The sequence below is a fragment of the Amphiprion ocellaris genome, chromosome 10 (assembly GCF_022539595.1).
Source record: "Amphiprion ocellaris isolate individual 3 ecotype Okinawa chromosome 10, ASM2253959v1, whole genome shotgun sequence".
Taxonomy (NCBI): Eukaryota; Metazoa; Chordata; class Actinopteri; family Pomacentridae; genus Amphiprion; species Amphiprion ocellaris.
In genome coordinates, this window is record NC_072775.1 from 8,889,543 (window position 1) to 8,911,759 (window position 22,217).

At 40.0% G+C, this 22,217-nt stretch overlaps 3 protein-coding genes across 3 annotated transcripts in view; 1 reads left to right on the forward strand and 2 right to left on the reverse strand.

Moving 5' to 3' along the window:
* Positions 1–2,596: 2,596 nt before the first annotated feature.
* On the forward strand, positions 2,597–7,442 carry LOC111588105 (ras-related protein Rab-18-B). The gene is made up of 7 exons (XM_023298257.3): positions 2,597–2,788; positions 3,171–3,226; positions 3,644–3,705; positions 4,344–4,416; positions 4,697–4,815; positions 5,140–5,206; positions 5,914–7,442. The coding sequence occupies exons 1-7, from the start codon at positions 2,721–2,723 to the stop codon at positions 6,084–6,086; spliced, it is 618 nt and encodes a 205-aa protein (XP_023154025.1). The 5' UTR covers positions 2,597–2,720; the 3' UTR covers positions 6,087–7,442.
* A 1,796-nt stretch (positions 7,443–9,238) lies between these two features.
* On the reverse strand, positions 9,239–17,271 carry LOC111588104 (homeobox protein Mohawk-like). Its single transcript, XM_023298256.3, has 6 exons — positions 16,824–17,271; positions 16,390–16,549; positions 16,133–16,286; positions 15,717–16,055; positions 10,062–10,095; positions 9,239–9,850 (listed from the first exon to the last, which is right to left on the reverse strand). The coding sequence occupies exons 1-6, from the start codon at positions 17,012–17,014 to the stop codon at positions 9,526–9,528; spliced, it is 1,203 nt and encodes a 400-aa protein (XP_023154024.2). The 5' UTR covers positions 17,015–17,271; the 3' UTR covers positions 9,239–9,525.
* Positions 17,272–20,831: 3,560 nt separating this feature from the next.
* LOC111588096 (MAGUK p55 subfamily member 7-like) overlaps positions 20,832–22,217 on the reverse strand; it is a 29,664-nt gene continuing 28,278 nt past the window's right edge. The window contains exon 18 of the mRNA XM_055014600.1: positions 20,832–21,394. Within this exon, the coding sequence (XP_054870575.1) occupies positions 21,164–21,394 (231 nt within the window). The 3' untranslated portion in view covers positions 20,832–21,163. The remainder of the gene's footprint in view (positions 21,395–22,217) is intronic.

Consider the following 22,217-nt stretch of genomic DNA (forward strand, 5'->3'; position numbering starts at 1 on the left):
GTGACTATTCACAGCCAGCTGCATTTATTGTGTTGCCTTTCAGCCTCTTGATAAGCTGCTGATTTGCATAATAACGGGGTTGGTTCTCTCTGAAACAAACAGAGGCAGATGTGGTTTGAGGAAAAAGCTCATCAATGAGCCCATTAAGGAATAGTAGGTGTACTGTGGCTCACTGGTTCCATCACACTTCCTGGTGGAGTTGATGGTTTCTTATTGCTCAACCCTCAGGGGATTCTTTTTCATGGTTGGGTGGCATAAATGGTGAAAAAGGGGGCCTTTGAGGATTGATGCAATTTAGCAAAGACAAAGAACAAAGATGTGTTGGGCTTTTAATGTGGCTCTTTATTTGGGCTAGTCGAAGGTATTCTTACCTGTTGGCAGGAGTTTTTTGTGGTTCCATGTATCCAGATGTTCTTAAAATATCAGTATTTCAACACACAAATCCAGTTCTTTCTCATCCCAGTGCATCCGTCTCCTGTAGAGGTCATAACCGAGGTACCACAACCTTTAACACCATACACTGTCGTTATTCATTTGTTATTGTCTTCACTTTTAGAGCTATGATCTATAAACCACATGCAAAATCTTTTTTCTGGCCACCAAAAGCTATAGACTAGATTACCCAGAGCACCGTCAGTTTCTTAAACATTGTGTACAAGCCTGTTGTGTTTTAGAGTTTTATCATCTAACATACCTTCTATTATTGTTGCAACAGTACTTTACTTTTATCATTTATAATCTTCATCATATTGCATATTTTGTCTCAGCATTTGCAAGTGTAAAATGGATTTTAAGAAAGCAGAGTGAAGGTGGAAACAGTCTGGTCTCCAAGCAAACTAATGCATTTAAAAGAGAGGAATTATTATATTATAATGGGACAAGAACAAGCTATTTTTCAGAACTCTTTTCTTCCCATCAACATAATCCTAGATTATTATTATTATAAACTGTTGACCAGCTGTTAAATCCAGCCACACGTTGTGCCCCTGTTGAAAGTGATATCAACTGTGAAATATTTTTATTTTATTCTACTGATAATGTGGAATCATTAGAGTCTTTATTACTCTCAGTGTACCTCATTTTGATGTCCTTCTACCACAACAAACACAAAATAAGTAAATTTTATTCAATTTCCTAACTTTATATGAGAACATCTTCCAGCCCCAAAGCAGAATGTCAAAAAATTTTCTGCAACTGATCCCAGACAAAACAAAGACTGTAGTTATTGGGTTTGCACCACATGGCGGAACAGATTCAGACATCAGCTAGTTCCTGCTTGGACCCTCTCAAGCCTGCTGTAAACAATTTTGGTGTGTTTTGACAGTAATCTGAATCTTAAGCAGAACACCACAAAGCTTGTGCAATTATGGCTTTTATCATCTTAGAAATATTACATAAATATGCTCCATCCTAACTTTTTCTAGGAGCCTCAGTTAAAGGCAGCTGGACAACTTTTAGGTTTTTAAAGACACTACAGTTCTGAAATGAAGACGCCTCTTGAATAAGAGATAAAACGCCTTCAGGAACCAAAATGAGAAGTCCTGTTTGAACATCTTCACACTGACTCCCAGTATGTTTCAAAAAAGATTTTAAGAGATTACCGATTACTTTCAAGGTCTCCCTCCTTTTAGTATTGTTTGCACCAGTATGCACTTTGAGATCCTCAGGCAGTATTTTGTTGTTCAAGGAGCCTGGATGAAACTAAAGGGGACAGAGCGTTTGCAGTCCAGACCCCGAGGCTCTGAAACGATCAGGCCGACAAAATCAGGTCAGCTGAATCAGTGACCTCTTTTAAGTGTCTTCTAAAAACATGCTTATATTGTAGAACCTTTCCTGATTTTGACTGAGTTTTAATTTACTTTGAGCTGTTTTTATATTGTTATTCCATAATATTTTCTCCTTTTCTAACATTGTTATTACACTGTTTTGCACTATGTTTTGTCTGTCTTTCAAACACTGGTGGTTTTATGACATGTCTGCTTTATTTTTAATATTTTAAATTGCTTTATAAATTAAGATTTGCTTTTATGTGAGGCTTGCTTTTAGTTTTAATTAGTTTTAGTGTTTCATTCTGTATTATGTCCTGTTTGTTTTATTGTACTTTTAACTGCCTGGTTCTATTTGTTTTTTTACTTTTAATTTTAACCCTCAGTCTTGTTCTTTAACTTTCAAACTGCCTGGTTCCCTTGTTTGAGTTGCGTGCTAATCCAGCAAATAATTCATTTAATTTATTGTCATTTTGACTATTTATTTTTAATTAACTGCTCTGACTTGTTTTCTATAGCTTGTTTGATTGTCTCTGTGTTTCATGTTTTAACTGTTAAACCACTTTGTGAACGCTGTTCTTAAAGGTCCAATATAAATAAAGTTATTATTATTATTATTAGAAGAAGATTATTATTAGTATCACTCCTCATAGTATTCCATTTTGTGCATTAACCATTTTATTAAATTTTATTTTTAAAAATAACTTGTATCCAAAGCACAAAAGTAAAAAGAAATAAATAAATGAATGCAAGCATTAAACACAGACATAATGCAATATTTTGATTTCCTGGCTATACTTTCAAATCTCGCGAGAGTTCGTGACGTCGCAGACTGTGCGGAAGCTGATGAGCAGGTAGTCACCGGAGCCGATAGCTGCTGCTGCTCTGAAACAACTGAAATATTTATAAGTAAAAGCGTCTCCGAGTGCAGGTCAAAGTAACTCCCGAAGGAATATGGACGAAGACGTGCTGACGACTCTGAAACTGTTGATAATTGGCGAAAGCGGAGTCGGAAAGTCCAGGTTTGTGTGTGTTTGTAGCGAGCTCGCTAGCTAGCCTGTTGTGAATGTTGACATTTTTCTTGTTATGTAAGTTCAGTCTTCTCTGCTCGGCAGCTGCAGCAGCTAGCTGGGAATGTTGTTGCTCGTCTCTTCCAGCTGACATTTTTTGGAGACTTAGTGACGACAGCCTTAAACACGCAGTTGGAAAACTTTTTACTGGTGTTTTTCTTGCTGTAACTTAAAGTTATGACACTGAGCCTTCACAGTAACGAACAATAACAAAACTGTACTCTTGTGATTCTCTGATCCTCCTCAGAAGACAGGTTGCTACAGCTTGTAGTCAGCTCACAATAGCCTATTGTACTGTATGTTCAGCTCATTTCCATGTTATCTTTATTTCCAGTCTCCTCCTGAGGTTCACGGAGGACACTTTTGATCCAGAGCAGTCAGCCACAATAGGTTTCACACACACAAACACACACATATTACCTGGGGCTGCAACAATTAATCTATTAGTTGGCAACCACTAATTTGATTGCTTACTATTTTGGTAATTGATGAATAGGTTTGAGTCATTTTTAAAGGATAAAAGTCTACATTTTCTGATTCCAGCTTCATGATTATGAATATTTTCTGGGTTCTTTCCTCCTCTGTGACGGTATTTAAGTGAATATTTTGGATTTGTAAACAAAGCAAGGCATTTATGGGAGGTTATCTTGGGTTTTGGGAAAGTCTGATAGACAGGATTCACCACTGTCTCATCAGTAAATAATAATAGGTTGCAGCTCTAACATACACACACTTACGGAAACCGCTCTTAATTTACCACTGATCATCTAAAGCTGTTTGTTGTTTTTGTTTCTCCTGACTGATCAGGTGTTGACTTCAAAGTAAAGACTCTGGCTATAGATGGGAACAAAGCAAAGCTCGCCATATGGGTAAGACACGTCTTTATGCCTCTGTCTGCTTGTTTATCTTTTAGGAAAAACATGTGAAGTACACGGTTTCTCCACAAGATGGGGACATTGCACAGACAGAATTGCGGGCGTTCCTGAAAAATATGCTAAAACAGCTTTTCCTGACAGAGTGGCCCCAGACTCAGTGTCCAGTGAAATCACACCATGAACAAGTCCATAAACTAAACCTTGAACACCAGAGTTTTAAAGGTTTTATTAATTAGCTGTGCTCTCAACGAGGTCGCAAGGGCTCCAAATAGTCTGTGACTAATAAGACAGTACTTCATGAAGTCATATGTTTAGTGGGATGAGGTTAATGTAGCAGTAATTCTGCATGAAACTGAGCATTCCTTGTTTTGGATAAAATAACTGTTTAGTGTAACTTGACTACAACTAATTTTTAATAAAAAGTCTTTAGAGTTGCATAAACCCTCCAAGTCCCAAAAGTCTGTCAGGATCCTTCAGAGCAGTTCACGGTTTGACAGTCCGTGCAAACTGATTTGGAGCACATGGTAGAGTCAGAGTCTCTGAGGATGAATACTGGGACTTGGCTACTGTGTCTGCAGGTCTTAAAAAAGTTTGATATCATGGAATCTTTTTTACTGTCTTTGCTTTTGTAGGATACAGCTGGACAGGAACGGTTTCGCACCCTGACACCCAGCTACTACCGCGGTGCACAAGGAGTCATACTTGGTAAACAGTTACAAATCTAGAAAATCAAATCAAAGAATCATGTCTCAGATTTTGTATTGTTTTGTCTGCATTCATGGCCTTGAATTTTCCTTTTATCATCAGCCACTGCTTTGCCTGTAGTTACATTGAAGTTTAATGTGATGTTTGACTCACGGAGATCATTCTACAGAGAGACCTGTGCTAAAAAGCCACATAACAGCAATTGTATTTCTATTAATGTTTGGAAAATGTTATTATACCAACATTATATATTGATCTTATGTAACTCTTTTTTTTTCAGTATATGATGTCACAAAGCGTGACACATTTACAAAGCTCGAAAACTGGCTGAACGAACTGGAAACCTACACAACACGCAACGACATTGTAAAAATGCTGGTTGGGAACAAAATTGATAAGGTGAGTCACTGCAGAATTCCCTTTTGCAGACCTTTTTTTTTGCTGGCACTAATGCGCAGCATATGCCGTTCACGTTTCAGTGTGAACTCTGGCTTTATGAATACAGTATTTTCTACATTATTAGTATTTTTTAAAAGAAAAATCTCTGCCACCAAAACTTCTCACATGTGATTAGTGAAAATGTAAACGTGATTAGCAGCCATGGGTTGTTGCTGTGCATTTTACTGCACTCGGGCAGCACATTCATGATGTTTAAACACTTAATTTTTTACCACATCTATTCCACATAGACCTAATTACATGGGACATTTATTTGTTTTTCAGGACGACCATGAAGTGGACAGAAATGAGGGGTTGAAGTTTGCTAGAAAACACTCTATGCTTTTTATTGGTAAGTACCCGTGTTAGTGTGGAATCAGACGTGGTCAGTCATGGTCATTTAAAGTAATAGAGCCATAAAATGTAACTTAAAGCCATTAAAACTTATTGCGCCATACTTAAAAGTCAGAACTGTAATTGCGCCGTTGGAACAAGTCAAGACATCATTGAGTAAGTCATGCATATAGTTTCGATTAGTTGTGTTGTTTATACTGCTCTGGCATTTCTGAGTCTGCGCTGTCAACGCTGCGCTGAAAGATGCGGCCACTCCAGAAGAACTGCATTTTGATTAACATCTAGCGGGCTTTCATTTATCGAATCCATGTCCACACGTGTTCCTGATTCTCATCTCCAATCTGGCCCTCTCTGGGAAATTGGGTTAACGTTTCTGCGGAGTTTCCATTTTAGAAAGGCTAAATTAAGGGGTTTTGGAAAGGGCTGGGCAAGAAGATGTTGTAGCTTTAATCTGCTGTGAGGATGTCTTATTCCCACTGCTTCTCAAATGAAGTCATTTCATACTTTATGTCATGTTTGTCAACACACAGACGGTTTAAAAACCTTTATCAGTAGTGTCGCAGTACTGTAAAAAGACAGATGTTAGGCTTTGCTTTGGATTTAAAAGCTGATGTAAGCTTTGTTTTGTTTTTTTTTTGTTTTTTTGGAAAGTGGTTAACCCTTTTTTTTTTTTAAAAACTGATCCCGTAAATCCTCTTTGTACAGAGGCCAGTGCAAAAACCAAAGACGGCGTCCAGTGTGCCTTTGAGGAGCTCGTGGAGAAAATCCTCCAGACTCCAGGGCTTTGGGAGAGTGAAACCCAGGGTCAGAAGGTCCGTCTGGGGGATCAGGATCAGGCCAGGGCTGGGGCATGTGGAGGATACTGCTCCATACCCTGAAACTGGACTGTACAAACAAAAAAAAGCACCAACCTGATAGGAATGACTACGGACCAGAAACAGAAAGGATGAGAGAGAAAGAGAGTGACAGGTGGAAGTGGATGAATACTTTTTTTAACGAAAAAGTAAATCGTCGGAATAGTTTTGTCGGTGAAAAAAAACATTGCTGTTTGCACACTTCTTTTTCAACCATCAGCTGTATTGTGTCACAACTTTCTGTTCAAAACATGAATGAAAGAATCAGGCAGAAGTAGCCTCTCGTCTGAGGACGTCTAGTATTTTAAATTAACTTAACCATGCCAAGTATGTGAGCATATGTCTGGTTTAAATTTATCTTATTGGCAACGGTGATCCAGTTGCACATTAAGACATCAGGTTACTAGCATAGTGCCTATAACACAAACCAATTTGTCGGCTACAGCCTGTCAAATTGTATTCAGAATAATTAATTCTAATCAAAACTGAAGGTCTCCTCAATCCTTTTCTCACAGGAAAAAGCCTTCTTATGCTTCTTATGCTTTCTGCAAAGTACAAAGTGTTTGACTATACACATAATAGGAAGCTTTATTAAATGCACACTACACAGTTTGGATTGAGGATGGGGGCAGAAGTGACTTGATGTGGAATGTGTGACCTCCATTTACCATCTAGCCAGAACACTGTGAAAACTCCCAAAGACCCCAGTTACTGACACCAGTTTATCTCCACGGTCAACACTAGACCTGTTTGTTTGATTTCCATTCAATTCTGTGCTTCAGAATGTATAGATGCTTTCAAATGTACTGACATCCCGTCTTTATTCTTCTTAGCTCAGAAAATGGTGAAGATCCTTGTATTGTAGGGTTGTTTTTCTTTGCAACCAGACCAGTCCTCGTCTTTGCATGTGTGATCCAGACCATCACTTCCAGAGCTATAAGGTTTACAGTATCAGGAGCTCTTGCAATAAAGTTTCCATTTTACTCACTGCTCTTTTAAAAATGGCAAGTAAATAGCCTCAACTTTGACCTTGTTATCCATATTTTTTCCCATTTTTTTGTAGTTTCTGTCTGGTGTAGTCCATTTTATGTTTCAGTGACTTATTAAAGGCATTTCTCATGCATAGTATGAGAACATTCCCAGAAGCTCTGTTCCTTACTATCTCCAGTATATTAATGATTTGATGTATTGTTTCTTATTTAACCTTTTCCCGCTGCTTTTCCTTGTGCTTTTTTCCCTGTCGCTTTTGCTGTGAATCTGTTTTAGTCATATACAGCAATATGTTAAATCAACATCTGCCTTAATCCTGAAAGACGCTTGCAAGAGTTATGGTCAATTAACGTTTGAATTGTTTCAAACTGAAATAAATGACAACCTCAAGATGCCGTCACTGGAGTCTTAACTGTTGTTTAATTGCCATTTGAGAGCCGCCGTTAAGTTTCCGTGTTGTGTAGAATCCCACTTAATCAAAAGCAGGTTAACAGTGGAAACAGAAGTGAGGCGCTCTTTCCATAATCCTTTGTTGATGACTCGTCCGTTGTACATGCGAGACTGAAAAACATTCTTTGTGCAAAATGTCAGAAAGCAGACCAAAACGGACACGTGGAAAAACCCCATTAACCGTGTTGTGTAAGAAAGTTCTGGTATGCGGCGACAAGCTTCAGTTTGGCGTCACCAGATGGAGGAGAAGTCAGTCTTTAGGTATAGAAACTAGAAATTCTCCTGAAGCTTAACATGTCCTCTGTATTTCCAGTATTTGACCTAATGTTTCAGGTCAGAAAATTGCAGCGATCTTGTTTGGCCTTCAACTTAACAAAAGTATTTGTAACGAGATTTTGTTCTTCAGACAAAAATCACATCTCTTAAGAGACAGTTACCTTTTTATTCCATGGCTGCATGTTGACGAGTTCATCTGGAACTTAGTGACACTTTTTAGCTGATATTTGAGCCACTTTGAAGCAGTGGAAAGACTCTAAACACAAAGTTGCACTTAAATTGGATATTGGAACATGTTAGCTAGTAGTAGACGGCAAAAAGTTTACTTTCACTTGGAGTCTCTTTTTTTTTTTTAGTTAATTTTTTGCTCAGTGTTGGTCTCCACTCTGCATATATCCATAGATACTCTTTTGCATGGAGACGCGGCAGCAAAATTCATTGCATATTAACTAGGAATGGGGGGGAATCAGTGTCTCTTGTGTATGATGCAGAGCCACATTTTTTATTAAAACTGCTGCAGAGAATATACACACTGTCTGGAAATGAAAATGGATGAGCCCTCCGTGGCGCCACCTACAGTTGTTCTCCAGAGTAATCATTTAAATGGCCATTATTTTGTAGGTATGATTTTCTGTGTATGTTCCTGAGTGATCTAAAGCCTCATTTCCATCGGTTGATGTCTGTATATTATAAAAACTACGCCCCCTTAGTGGCCAACACAAGTAAATGCACTTGTGTACAGACGGGAAGTCAGTTTTTGGTCCAGTTTTGTGGATTCTGTGCACGGCAACATTATAGTAACCGAAACAGCACAAAAAAGTGTGCTAAAAATAAATGAGTGGAAAATAAGGATAATTTATACACATTTATATGAGTTGAGACCCATAAGTTAGTTAATGGGGAAATACAGTTCTGTTTAATGACTAAATGCTTTACTTTTTATATATTATATCGAATATATATTTTAAAAATTGGATTTTTGTGTGTTTTGTGAGATGGAAATTTCTGCTGCAACACTGCAATTTCCCTTCCAAATTAATAATTTACCATCTATCTATCTATCTATCTATCTATCTATCTATCTATCTATCTATCTATCTATCTATCTATCTATCTATCTATCTATCTATCTATCTATCTATCTATCTATCTATCTATCTATCTATCTATCTATCTATCTATCTTCTTGCTGCTGATTCAACAAATATTCAACTGTGCCCGTGTTGTTACTGTAAATGCTTTAGCTGGATGATCTCTGAGTAACCGTCAGTCCGCTCGGTTCAGTATGCCACCGTTCTTCCCACATTACAACATTTTAAAATGCAATCTGAAAGCTTATAATGAAACTGTATGACCTACGTCTGCACACATGAAAACTACCACTAAATACAGTTCGCTAAAACATAACTATGCAGTCTCGGCCGCTGCAAAGCCAATGATTTTAGGCGGACGACGAGCCAGAAGGTTTCACATTGGGTTTATTCAAATAGCTGCTGTCAAACTTTAGCATTGGATGATGATCCAGTCTCCTGGAAGTTAATATAACTTACTGCAACAGGGAGCAATAGGAAGACATTAAGAACAGAGCAAAAACAGTGGACAAAACTGCATTAGGTTAGTTTTTCTATTTACAGTGGAAAAATGATTAAAAAGGCTTGTCAGAAATTTAAAAAAAAAAAAATCGTGGGACTCAGAGGCTGTACATATATTTGCAAGGCACTTCGGCGTCTGGTGGTGTGTTTGAAGCCTACACACTGTTTGCCAGGGCGACTTTGACAGTCTGGACCTCAGAGATGTGAGAGGATTTCTGGATGATGCGGCTCGTGAGGGTGGGCCTCGTGGCGCAGCTCTGCCGTAGGCCCGACGAGGGTCCCGTGACACACATCCTGTCTGTGATCGCGGTCCTGCGGACGGAGAAGGGCTCCCGGCTGCAGCTCTGCAGCACCGTGGCGCCGTTGGGCCCCGAGGAGCCGCTCTGCCCCTGAGCCAAGCTGGTCAGAGCCACGGCGGCGTGGATCTCCCTCCAGCTCTGGTCGCCTCGTCTCTGCGGGCCTCGGTCCCGCTGCTGGTCCCTGGTCAAGATATATTAAACAAAAACCACTACATGAGAAGTGGGTCATTGAATGTCTGACCTAAATTAACCCGCAAAAAGCCACCTCGTTCTGATAAAAAGCCAGAATAATATGGACGAATTAGAGGTGGGGGTTCAATTTCAACAACAGCTGCCAAGTGCAAACAACTGATTTGACTGAGGATTGAAGAATGAGTAACTACACTTATTACCTGTCACATTTGGTTGAAGCATAGTCCACCGCGTCTGCAAAAAGAGAAGAAAAAAGCTCACCAAAACGCGGCATGAATCAGCTTTACGTGATAGCGGACAATCAGTGTCTGGATTAGTCTCTGTCATCGTGATAAATAATGTTCATGTATACGTGTTTTTAATTTGCAGCACGTGTGTGAGCAGTTATGTCTGGATGACTGTGCATATGTGTGGGTTTAGCGTGTGCTTTTCTAAACATGAGTACATAGTTGGATCCAGTTTGTCCGGTGCGTCTGTGAGGTGCATTAGTCTGCCTGTTTTCAGTTACTGTGACCAAAACAAACACAAGCAGCGTTTCACTTCTATTTTTTTTGCATTTTGTCAAGAGGACAACTGCTGTGGTTCAGGCTTCCAAAGCTCTGCTAGCACCTGTAAAATGATTCTGTATATTATAGTCCTGACGGGTAAATCAAACTTCAGTGTGCTGTATCTGAGGAAGATGGAAAGGTCTTTCTCACAATGACCTAACAAACAAAACAATCTGGGTATTTCAGGAGCAGGATAGAAAAAAAAAAGACTTTGGGGTCATATTATATTACTTGCACAATTTCTGTTTGTGGTCTGTGCATAAGCGTGCATTATATGTAGAACATATTTTCCATTTCAGTGTTGGAATATTGCCGTTATTCACTGGAGCAGATAGAAGTTGGTCAAAACCATTTTTTCTTCAGAGAGCAATAGTCAGGGAAATTAGAGGCCCACTGTGAAACACAGTCTTTCACTGCTAACAGCCCAAAACATCCCCGACTTGGATTTTTTGTTATGCAGGCTAGAGCCAAAAGCAACTACTTGTTGATAGTAAATCATTTTTGCTGTTTTATGCTTTCTTTGCTACTGAACGCCTCTCAGTATTTCTCTCTTTAGCTGTAACACGTCTTGCCAAGAAAGTAGTTCTGCACCTTTGTTGTATTTATTACCAAGAAAAAACATTGTTTTACTTCTGGTGAGTCTCAAATTTGCAGCGGGGGTCAGTAACAACAAAACTTTACAAGCAGTAATATGAAGCTGCTCGGGGCATTTTTGCACAATATACTTGTAATTTTATACTGTAGCTTACGAATAATTTCAAAATCTGGAATAGTTGCACTTTCTGAGAAACATGCTTAATTACTTTGCTGCCGAGAGTTAGATGAGAGAACAACAACATTCACATTTCTGAGCAGCAATAATGAACACCAAGCAAGTCAGCGGTTAGCTTAGCTTAGCATAAAATCTGGAAAGAGTGCCAACAGCCAACCTGTCTGTTCTAAAGTAATAAAATCCATCTATAAAAGCTCATGTTTTGTTTTGCTAATAACCCCCAAAGTGTAAAAACAACAACTCTGAGTTTTATGGTCATAAAGATGCCAAAAACAGTTAACTTGCAAAAAAAAATGTTTAGTTGAATTTGAATGAAGCTTAGACTCTGTCTTTGTCCCTACATGACGAAATTCCGTGCAGACAATTTCATGGATGTCTGCATGCAGCTTAAAATTAGGGTGGTGACTACACTGTAAGGGTTGTCATACACATGCTTAGCAGTAGTACTACTGTGCATGTGTGGAACAGAACCCTCTAAGTAGACTAAAAAGTAGTGTAAGACCAATGCTACACTTGGATCCGTGAGTCTTTGGTTGCTGTGAGAGACCGAAGGTCTTTAGAGTTGGTATGATGTAAAAGTTCTTCCTGAATTTCACCCCTCCATGGATGTCCACGTTCAGCCCAAAATTAGTGTCTGCATATAATTATGCTAGAAGGATAATTGTGCATGTAGTCGGGAGTAATGTTTAATTATGGAATACAACCTACTGTCCATGAATGGACAGAATGGAGCAGAGGCCCGCAGACTAAAAAAAGTAGTAAAAAAGCCATAGCAGTACAACTTGGCTGGAGGTCGTCTCTGTAAGTTGTTTGTTAGGTTGTGTCGATCCGGATTTGTAGAAACTACAAATTGTGCATGTAAAAAATGGAGCTCTCCAACTGGATCCTACAGACTATTAAAGTAGGATAATACCAACAACTACACATCAGAGGTGTGTACACATCCATGAGGGAGTGTAATCAGTCTCAAGTCTTTCCTCATATAACTCTTTTACAATGAAATAACGTCTACATGAGCTGACTGAAATCTTCAGTGCTCTCTCAGTTTAAATCCCCTCATGATCTGAGTCAGTCTCATAGGTGTGTCACTGGGATTCACACTGGGACACCATTTTTTCCTCAATGCAGATACCTGGATGTCTTCACAAGCCTCTCTGCATGTTTACATTTGAAACAAAAATGGTGGGAAACGCAGTGAGGCGTTTGTCCACATATATTTTTCACCACTCCACGTCCAATAAAACACAGTTCTAGTCACATTTATGGCTCTCCAGCCTCTTTGAGGGAAATACTGAACTTGATTTGAGTTCCACATTATATAATCTAAACCTTCCTGTACAGTGCATCACTAATACATTCTCCTCCATTAGATTTTTACTGCCTGGACAAATTAGTCTGATTTTTAGGTGTCCTTGTAAGACACTGTGTAGTGGCATCACTTAATAAATTACTGTAAGTTTAGTGACTGTTTTAGTCGTCTCCTGGGTGGAGTATAAACGTGTTAATGGCCTTAGCGCCTGTCATGAATCTGGCAGCTTGACTTTCCACCTCACCTCCACAGAGGAGTCATACTGGGTTGCAAACACCCTTAATATGACCAGCAGGGATATATTAAAAGTTTGCACAAACATTTCAACAGTGCTGTCCACGTAGTGTTTGATGACTTCATTAAACCCCCCAAAACACCATAATTAATATGATGTCAAGAAAGTGGGTTTATGGCATGTCTGAATGGTTGGGTTATCATTTTGGGAAATAGAGTTAGATAAGAAAATTGACACCATTCTGATGTTTGTACAGTAAATATGATGCTGTATCCAGAAGCCTGTTAGCTCAGCACAAACTGAAGTAGAAATAGAGAGGAACAGGTTTGCCTGGATTGTTTGGACTCTTTCTGTCACATTAGTCGTTTTTACGCTTGAATTTTTTCATGGATTAAACTAAAAACAGCTGTGTTTTTGCATGAAATAAAAACCACACATTAAAAACAAAAAGTAAAAGTAATTTACTGCTCCTAGCTAGGAATTGGGTCATCAATAGACTGTATATAAAAGATGGACGTGGCCTCTGGTTCTGAAAAGTGAAGCCAATTCACCAGTGACCTAAACCTGTATTCTTTGTAACAGCCAGCAGGGGGCGACTCCTCTGGTTGCATAAAGAAAACTGATTGTAATGAAGTAATTAGCAATATTTCCACATAACTGTCAAGTTAGATTACAAGTGAACTTTTAAAATATCAGAAAAAAGAGCTAGAAAAAGAAAACACACATTAGGTTTGTTTCAATAACTGCTATGGATTAAATAAACCTGGTTGCGTGGTGTTGTCAGAAGGTGGCGACATACAACATGTTACACGTAGCTGTAATAAACTAAGCACCAAAGCCAGAGAAAAATCATTTAAAAACAAAGAGAAAAATGGTAAAATAATAACAATGATAATAAATAGCTTTCAGTGGGAATGTTTCATGTTATCAGAGCTTGAAGACAACGAAAGATGTGGAAACGATGAGTTAAATATTTGAGTTAGACCCATTAACACATTTTTTAATTAAGAATCACCTCAAATGCGCAGACAGAATCTTTTAAAACGCATATAAAAATATATTCTAATATATTCTTCTATTCTAAAAACATAGCTTGTAAGAAAATGGTCAGAAAGTGTCGGTATTATAGGTTCGTACGTAATTTTCTCGGTCGGATTCAGCCATGACCTGTCACATCTGGTTTCTAGAAATGTCAAACTTGGTTCTTTCATGTATAGTCTGTACCTGTGACAGTAGTGGAACTTTACATTTTAATTATTTTTTTTTAAGGAATTGTTTTGTTTTGCTTGTTTTGTGTGTGGAAAAAGATTATAGCTTAAAAATAAAGTGTAAAAGGCAGCTATGGCAAGACGTACCTAGCATAGTGCATTAAAAGCATTTTAAAAAATGTACAAAAACTCCCACAACTTTCTGTTTTTTCACTGAAGTTATTGTTCAGATTAAATAAATGGGATATAAAATGCTAGCTATTAAACTTTAGTGGCACTGGCAGGTGAATTCTCTTACTTTGCAGAAACTGAGGCTGGCTAAGCTAACAGGCTGCTATTGCTAGCTTCATGTTTTGATCACACTATTTCTTTAAAATGAAAGATATAACTGAGAACCTTTGTATCAACATTATTTAATTCATACTAAAGTTGATTAAATGTGTGTTTAATAGTTAAACAAGTCAATAAACTTCATATGGGCTGTACTTAGACTATGAATTATCCTTCAATTATTTGCTTAACCAACTAAGTTTCCCGAATTCAGATTAAGCCTGGCCACAGCCTATAAAAATATCCATTAAATAACGTCTTCACATGGGACCTAGCCTTGCTTGTTTGCCAGGAAACTAATTTTAAAATAATAAAACAGGAACTTAAAGCACGTCTTGTTTAATTTTAGAGTGAAACTTAAGAGAAGTGCTAAAGAGTAGAACCGCTTTCAAAAATCTTTTCACAGTTCCTATAATGTAATGTAAATTAAGATGGATCTTGAGTAGGAAAGTAACACTTGGGAGATGCAGGCTGCCAAAGCACACATGAGGTGAGGGAGCAGAGCTGCACCCTTCAAACGCTGATGGGAAAAGCCAAATGAATATTAGCGATTTCGCTCTGCCTTGTCTCACACATGAGTGGCAGCTCCGACAGTCGCTCTGAGAGACGTCTTCGGTGTTTTACTGACAGACTGCTCCATTTCTACAACTGGCTGAGGTTTCCACTTCTCACCCTGGGAAGAATAAAGTCTCAGACATTCTGTAATTGTCCTTGAGACTGGACTGGACATTTCCACCATGGCAAGAAGCTGAAGCGGAACAAATGGCACATTCTAGTATATGGAAATGATATTTGCGGTGTGCAGTGGCAGCCAGCGCGAGCTCCATCCAATTTTAAAATGAGGGATTTCAGCGTCTGCATGAGTCTTTATTAGTAATGTTTGTAGAGGCTTTGGCTCCCGTGCCTTAGCGGATTTGAGGCTTGTCAATGTGCTGCGCTCCCTATAGACCTGAAAGGGCACCCAGGTGTCAAACTCCCTCCCAGTTTCGCTGAAACTTTATAATTGAATCTCGCCGAGCTTCTGACTTTCAGAGGAATGCCAGAGATTTATTAATGTCAGGGAGCTCCGAGGAGCCATGTGGAAGTTTCTGTTCGTTCTGTTCTTACTTTACTGTACACTGTGGTGTGTTAAAAATGAACCGAGGGGAAGCGGGGCAGTCAAAATGCCATTTTACCTCACAACCAGCATAAATCTACGATTAACAAGGAAGATGCTTTAATGGTTTCTGAGGACGGGGGCTGCCCTCATTTCTCGTTGTTTACCTTCTGTGATGTATTTGATGGCTTAACTTGTCGGGACTTTATGAAGCTGGGTTGCCATAATGTGACTGTATAATATTATGTTTGTATTGTTATGTCTTCCCTGATTCCCTATTCACACATAATGAGATCCAGTAAAAGAAGACAACTCATTTTATTGCTTTAGTAGGACATAAAGCTGAATATCTCTCACCCATGTGGTAGACAAAGTTGGCCTCTGTTTCATAGGACGACGCTGGAGAGACGACATCTCGATCGCAGTCGTTGGAGCTGAAAGACTCGGAGTGGCTCCTCCTCTTTCGGGCCGAGGCGACGTCTTCGGCCTTCGTCGCCATCATGTGTCGCAGGGTGTCGTTCAGATAACGGTTCAGCAAGCTGCTCTTGTATTTGGACGGAGGTGACGTGCTGTCGTCACTGTTGGCGGAGTCGGCCATGGCGAGGACGCTGCCCTGTTTCTGGAGAACGTTCTTGTGGGAAGACGACCTGCCAAAGTTTGACTGGCTGATAGGAGTCCGCGAGGGACATTCTTCATCTGCAGCAAAGGAAACACAACTGTTGACTTATTTCATTCTGACATTATTCATACAAACGCATAGAAAGGCCCCTTACCGTCTGAGTCGGTGTCATCACTGCACACGCTCAGCCTCTCGGCGTTTCCCTGGATGTATTTATTGTACAGTTTGATCCTCAGGGCCCAGCTCAGGTCTGGTTGCCTCACTGTGTTCTTCAGTCTTCGGCGAGCGTTTGCAAACCAGTTGGAAACCTGCACAAGTTTTTTTTAGGACAGCACTTGCTCAGAAAATCCAACATAAATACATCTTCAAAGTAGCCTTTCCTTCCCTCTTCCATCACTGAGCCCATCTCACCTGTACTAGTGTCATATGTGAGCCCAGAGCCAGCAGGACCTTCTCGGTCTTGGTGGGGTAGGGGTTGTCTCGGTGTTTGTACAGCCAATGTTTCAGTGGCCGAGCCATATCCTGCAGCACCTGTCTCTTGTGGCGAACTTTGACTCCACTCAGACGAGACCTGGAGGAGTCAGAGCTAATAGATTCACCACATCTGTCTACAAGAAGTTCAGTCGATTCAAGGAATGCTGTGGCCACACAAGCGATTGATAGTCATGCAACTGATTTATTGAGGTGAATCTTACTCGTATTTCCTACATCTGAAAGAATAATGCAGTCATGATGTCAAACACTGTCTAAGATTCTATATAGTTTTGAAAAACTGAGTTATGGTACAACATTAACCTGATTTACTTTTGCTATCACACACATGCTACACAGACAAAAAGTCCTACCCATATCTTCTGTACTTTATGGCAGAGCTGCCTTCAGTGGTCTCTTGGCATCGCAGCAGATCTGTGCTCTGTCCGTCTGTTAAACTCGTCTGAGGAAAGTCTCCACAGTTCAGTCTGTTCCTCTCCTCTGCTCTCCTGCTGTCGTCCAAATGAAGCACAGTATCAGACTTCATCACAGCAACTTCGTTCATTCTTCAGAGTTTTCCTCAATCAACAGGTGCATCAGTAGACTCCCAGATGTACGCAGAAACGGTAGATTCCCATTCTTGACGGGCTAAAAAAAGGGTTAAAAAGTGTCCGTTGTTCTTCCTTTGATGACCTCAGGAACAGATGATGACAGACTCTTATGAGGGAATAATGTTTGAAAAGTCAGATGATGTTGTCTGCTTTAGCTGAGCTGTGTGAGGAGAGTTCAAATAACCTGCTGCTCTGCCGCCTATTGGCCGTCCCGCCGTCCAATCACTTCTCTGAGGAGCTCTGCGAGGAAAAGCTTGCAGAGGAGCAGCAGCAGCAGCAGCCCATGATATGAAAAATATTGCACATGAATGAATATCAGCAAATGTGGTCATTAGATTTACAAGTGAGATTTTGTGTGGAGTGACTGCAGTCTGTGTTAAGCAGTTCAGCATGCTCTCATATTTTCTACATGAGGCACACGCTTCTCGTGGATCTTGCGGTTTCACTAAAAATCGTGTCAGCAAATAATAATACATGTTTTACCAGGAGGATTCTGGAAATTTATGGGTGTAATTACACGGTTGATAATAACCATCAAAACCGCCAAACTGTGCCTCGTGTTAGGCGGTGAACCCTGCTGTTTTCAAATGGATTTCAGTACAAATTGGCCCATCATGGAGGCAACACAGTGAAATGACATTAATCTTTGCCTGTTTAATCCTCAGATTGCGCTGCACTGGGGATTCACATATCTCTGAGTCTAAATGTGCATTTCAGAGGCAGAGTTCTGCAGCTTTTACGCTTTCTGCCGTGTGACCAGGGATAATCCAGCCATAATGCACTTATTTGTCAGTGTTTGTCTTCATTTTGGAGTAACTAGGACTGTGAACAATAATGAAAACTAAGTCTGACAGAAGTTTAGCATCGTCATTAGTGTAAGTAGATGACAACATGCAGGCTCTGAGCCCAACATTCAGAGATGGCTTGACTTTAGCTGTCATCCTCGTATGTTTTTCCTCTTGACATCTAAACACTCTTATGTAAGACTGTTTGGATATACAGTAATGACTTCGCCATGCCCGATCATAACTTAATAAACTTTAAGAACATTTGTGATAAAATGTGTTTTCGGTCTCTCTGGCTACAGCTTCAACTTTTAAAATTATGGCTAAATTACATCCAAGTAGCACTTGTTCAACGCATTAAAGGATTCCAAAACTCTCATCCATGTTCATAATTCAGCAGTATCAGCGGGGAGGTTGAGTTTCAATGGTTTCAAAGCTGAAAAACACATGGACCAGAAGCATCTCCGTTAGGTGCAGTAAATTCCTCAGTCACATTCCACAGCGGCGGTCAGAGAATGCTACATGCTATCACACACCATTTACTCCTGTCCCTCTGTGATATGTTCACCGGCTCCACTGTTGATATTAGCTGGGAACACACCTACATTCGGCAGCCAGGAGAGCTGTAAAAAACACAGTGGAAGGACATATATCTCGTCTTGTTTGGATAGTTTGGCACTGGTGTCTGTGTGTATGTGTCTCGCAGGTTCACAGACTCCAGGCCTAGCCAAAGCACCCAACACCTAACTGAGCGTGTGCTGGAGAAATTGATTTTTAAGTGTCCTTTTTAGAACTATTTATAATGTATTGACTGTAATTCACTTGGTTTGAACTTGCCAAATGCTTGCTGCTGCTGAGAAATAGTAACTTTTGAATGACTAATTATGTCTATAGACAAACCTAAAGAGAACTATCAAGAAACTCTTGTGCATTTGTGTCTTTTAGCTGATTGTTTTGGTTTTACAGTCCATAATTTTTGCTAATTTGGTAGCAGGTTTTCGCAAAAAAAAAAAAAAAAAAATCACAATAACATGTTCCAATATGCTGATTACCCTCATCAAACAGCAAACTGACGAAGTTAACAACTGGCTGGTGAACATAGTGGAGCATTTAGCAGCTAAAGAGCCACATATTTCCTTCAGGAGTTGATTAAGACCAAAAAGGAGTTGGTGGAGACCAAAAGAGAGGAGAGTGAATCTTAGGACTTGTAAAATTTCTTGAGAATTTTACTTATTTCTAATTTTGTATGAATTCAACTTGTTGAGTTTTATGAATTTTTTTTTTTTTAAAGCTGCACAATCTGGCTATAATGTGACAAATATTAGCAAAAAGTAGCTGATGACTCCTTAAAGACCCCCTCAAACTATTTTTTGTGAGTTTTTCATGTCTGGATGGAGTTTTTTTTTATCTGCTGGAAGACATACCATGCATGGACCTAATAAACAGTAAATGCGACAGTGAAGAAATTCAAACTCGAAACTGAAAATTACGGCTGATGGTCTCAAAAAAAAAAAAATAGAAACAGCTTGCAGTGATGGGGTTTCCTTGATCATTATTCTTCTTTAGAATCAGTGTCTGGGTCGAACATGTACTTATTTACTCCATGTAGCAATGTAGGTTGTTGGTGAGCTGGTGTGCTGGAGACACAAACACCTTCTGAAGGAGGGTAAGTGTAGAGTCATTTTGAAGCAGGAAGTGATTTTTTTCATGGAAAACTTCTAAATATATAGCTTTAATACAGAGATGAGATTAGCTGTAGAGGGACTTTAAATGTACAGCTTTTTCCCTTCTTGTTTAGTTTTGTGTTATTCACCCCCAAATACCTTTAACGTTGTTTGAAAGATGTTAACACCAGTCGCATTTATTTTTACATGCTTCAAACAGACAGTTACACGATTGAGCCAAATTGTCCGCGACCAATTGACATCATACTTCTGTGTAACGTTTCAAGTGGGAGCTGCAGCGAACATAAAAACGGTGGGTTTTCATTGGATCACTCCGGTGTCTTTAATGGCATCGTTATGAGCTCAGAGGGTGCCTGCAGATTCTCAGCGGCGTGATGAAATTATACTGCCACGCTTTGGCTGAGGTCGAGCTCCAGGCCCGGCACAACTGTTGTCCTGACAGTCTGTGTTTGTATGTTCGGTTCACCCAAAGACACGCAGACACGCCAGTCGCTGCATCTCCTCGTGCTACAACCTTCCGTGTGCACTCATCTGACGCCGACAATAAGCTTGAAGAAGTAAATGCCTGAGACCTGGTTGGTTGCCGCCTTATCCACTGTGTCGGGGCTCACTGTGCTTTTACAGTAAGCTTTTATGTGCGGTCGTAACTTCTCGCTGTACGTCTGCGAAGGCCCACGTCCCTTGAAAGCCATTACCGTCTCCCCACATCACGCTGCTCCCTCTTCCTCCCCAAACACGACATGATAGACACATTAACACCGCTTCACACCCAATTGAGCACAGCGTCCAAAAAAAGAGGAAGGAAACGCCATGAATGTAGAGGAATGCAGCCATTAAAAAGAATTAGATTAAGCACCACGTGTGAACGAGGAGAGCGGAGCCGACCAGCAGCTGTGATGCTCAAATATGAGTATTTGTTAATGGGGTGTCGCTAGTGGTGAGTTTCGGCCAATTATTTTTAATTGTCTCAATGTGTTTTAGCATAAAAACGCTGTATTCTACACAAAATCAAACCTTAAAAGTCAGGTAGGATGGAACTAGCACATCTACAGATCTATACAGAATTCTACAATATAGCATGTTAAAGGGGTTTTCACTCTGCTTCATCTATGGTGCATGATTGTTATCGTGTTTGCGTCCCTATTTCATACAGCATGTTGTTGGCAAAACTTCTCCCTGACTGCTACTAATAATATTTCTCTGGTGTACATTACAGTTAATTGAAGTGCAGCAGCTGTCAGAATAATTACATGCTGATGTTTGCGACTTGGCAGGGAAGGATTACACTCAGCCACAAGCTCTGGAGAGTTTCCTTTTTTTTTTTCCTCTTCGTCCTGTGAGCTGAAGTTATTTCAGCCAAATGCCAACAGAAAAATGGGCTCTGAGACAGATGGAGAGAAGGAACGACAGAGAATAAGAGATGGATTCTGCCTAATTAGACACACACTAAGGAACACTATGGAAAACTTTAGTCATTACTGACCTTGTTTACGAATAGAACAATATTTCAAATATGACAGAAATTCAGTGCTCAAGGTGTTAATTCTAATGTTATATATCACAAACAGTTAATGTTTTGTTTTGTTTTTTTTTGTTAATTTTCTTCTTTTTGTCCCAAATAAGGGATCACAGCTCAAATCCAGCCGGCCAAATGACTGCAACTTCTCCGTGCGTTTGCCGGCGAGGAGCAAGTCCAGTCTGCAGGAACCCACTGGATTTCTGCCTCGTAGATCCTCTCGAGGTCGGCCCTCAGTGCCCGAAATGCTGTGGCAATGTCTCCGTTAACAATCACTCGGTCAAACAAGTGACCGTACTGCGTCTCCATAGATTCAGCCATGTCAATCATGTCCTCAAAGTTCTCCTCCTGTGAACCAAGAAGGCAGTAAATCAGGCATTAAGAGGATGTTGTATTCAGTTTTAAGTACATAAGGCTGGCATTTACGCAATCCCCTATTTTGAATGATATATATAGAGCTTTTATACTGATTTAGTGTTAAGAAATACCTAAAGCCTGACCACATGAGGACTAAAACGCCCTCAGACCGGTTGTTTTACAATAAACCGCAAATACTGTAACATAATAGGAAACGGAACCATGACCATCCAGCTATACGGACCAAACACATCGTTACATGCTGAGAGTAAAGGATAAGAGGCCTTTTCACACCAGCTGTGGTCCAAGTTTAAAGCAAACCGCTTTAAGATGGGCCTGAATTCTCTCAGGGCTTTGGTTGCTTGGCACCGGGCAAACCACCAAAACCATGCTGCAGCACAGGTGTGTGACCTCGTGGGTTTAATAAGGGCAAACTGGGTAACCGGGGTCAAACAGCGAATGTGCAGCCAGATGGGCATTATGAAAGTGACTTAGCGTGTTTTTGTCCAGTCCACAACACTATCAGTCATACGTGTCCGCGTTGTGAAGGGAACATAAATCCAAGAAACAAGATAAAATCTGAACATTACCACACATGCACAAGATGTAACCCTGCATCTCTGGGCAAAATATGCTCACCTAGGTATCAGCAATGGAACAAGAAGCCACCCACCAAGCAGCCCTGTAACTCCCCATGTCTCTTAAATGTCTCTTAAATGGAAACAGGGTCAGCCATGTGTAAAGCAAGGTGTCTGCATGAGTAAGGCTGAGGTGTTTGACCTCACAACACCCTGCATGTTACAAGACATGGAAC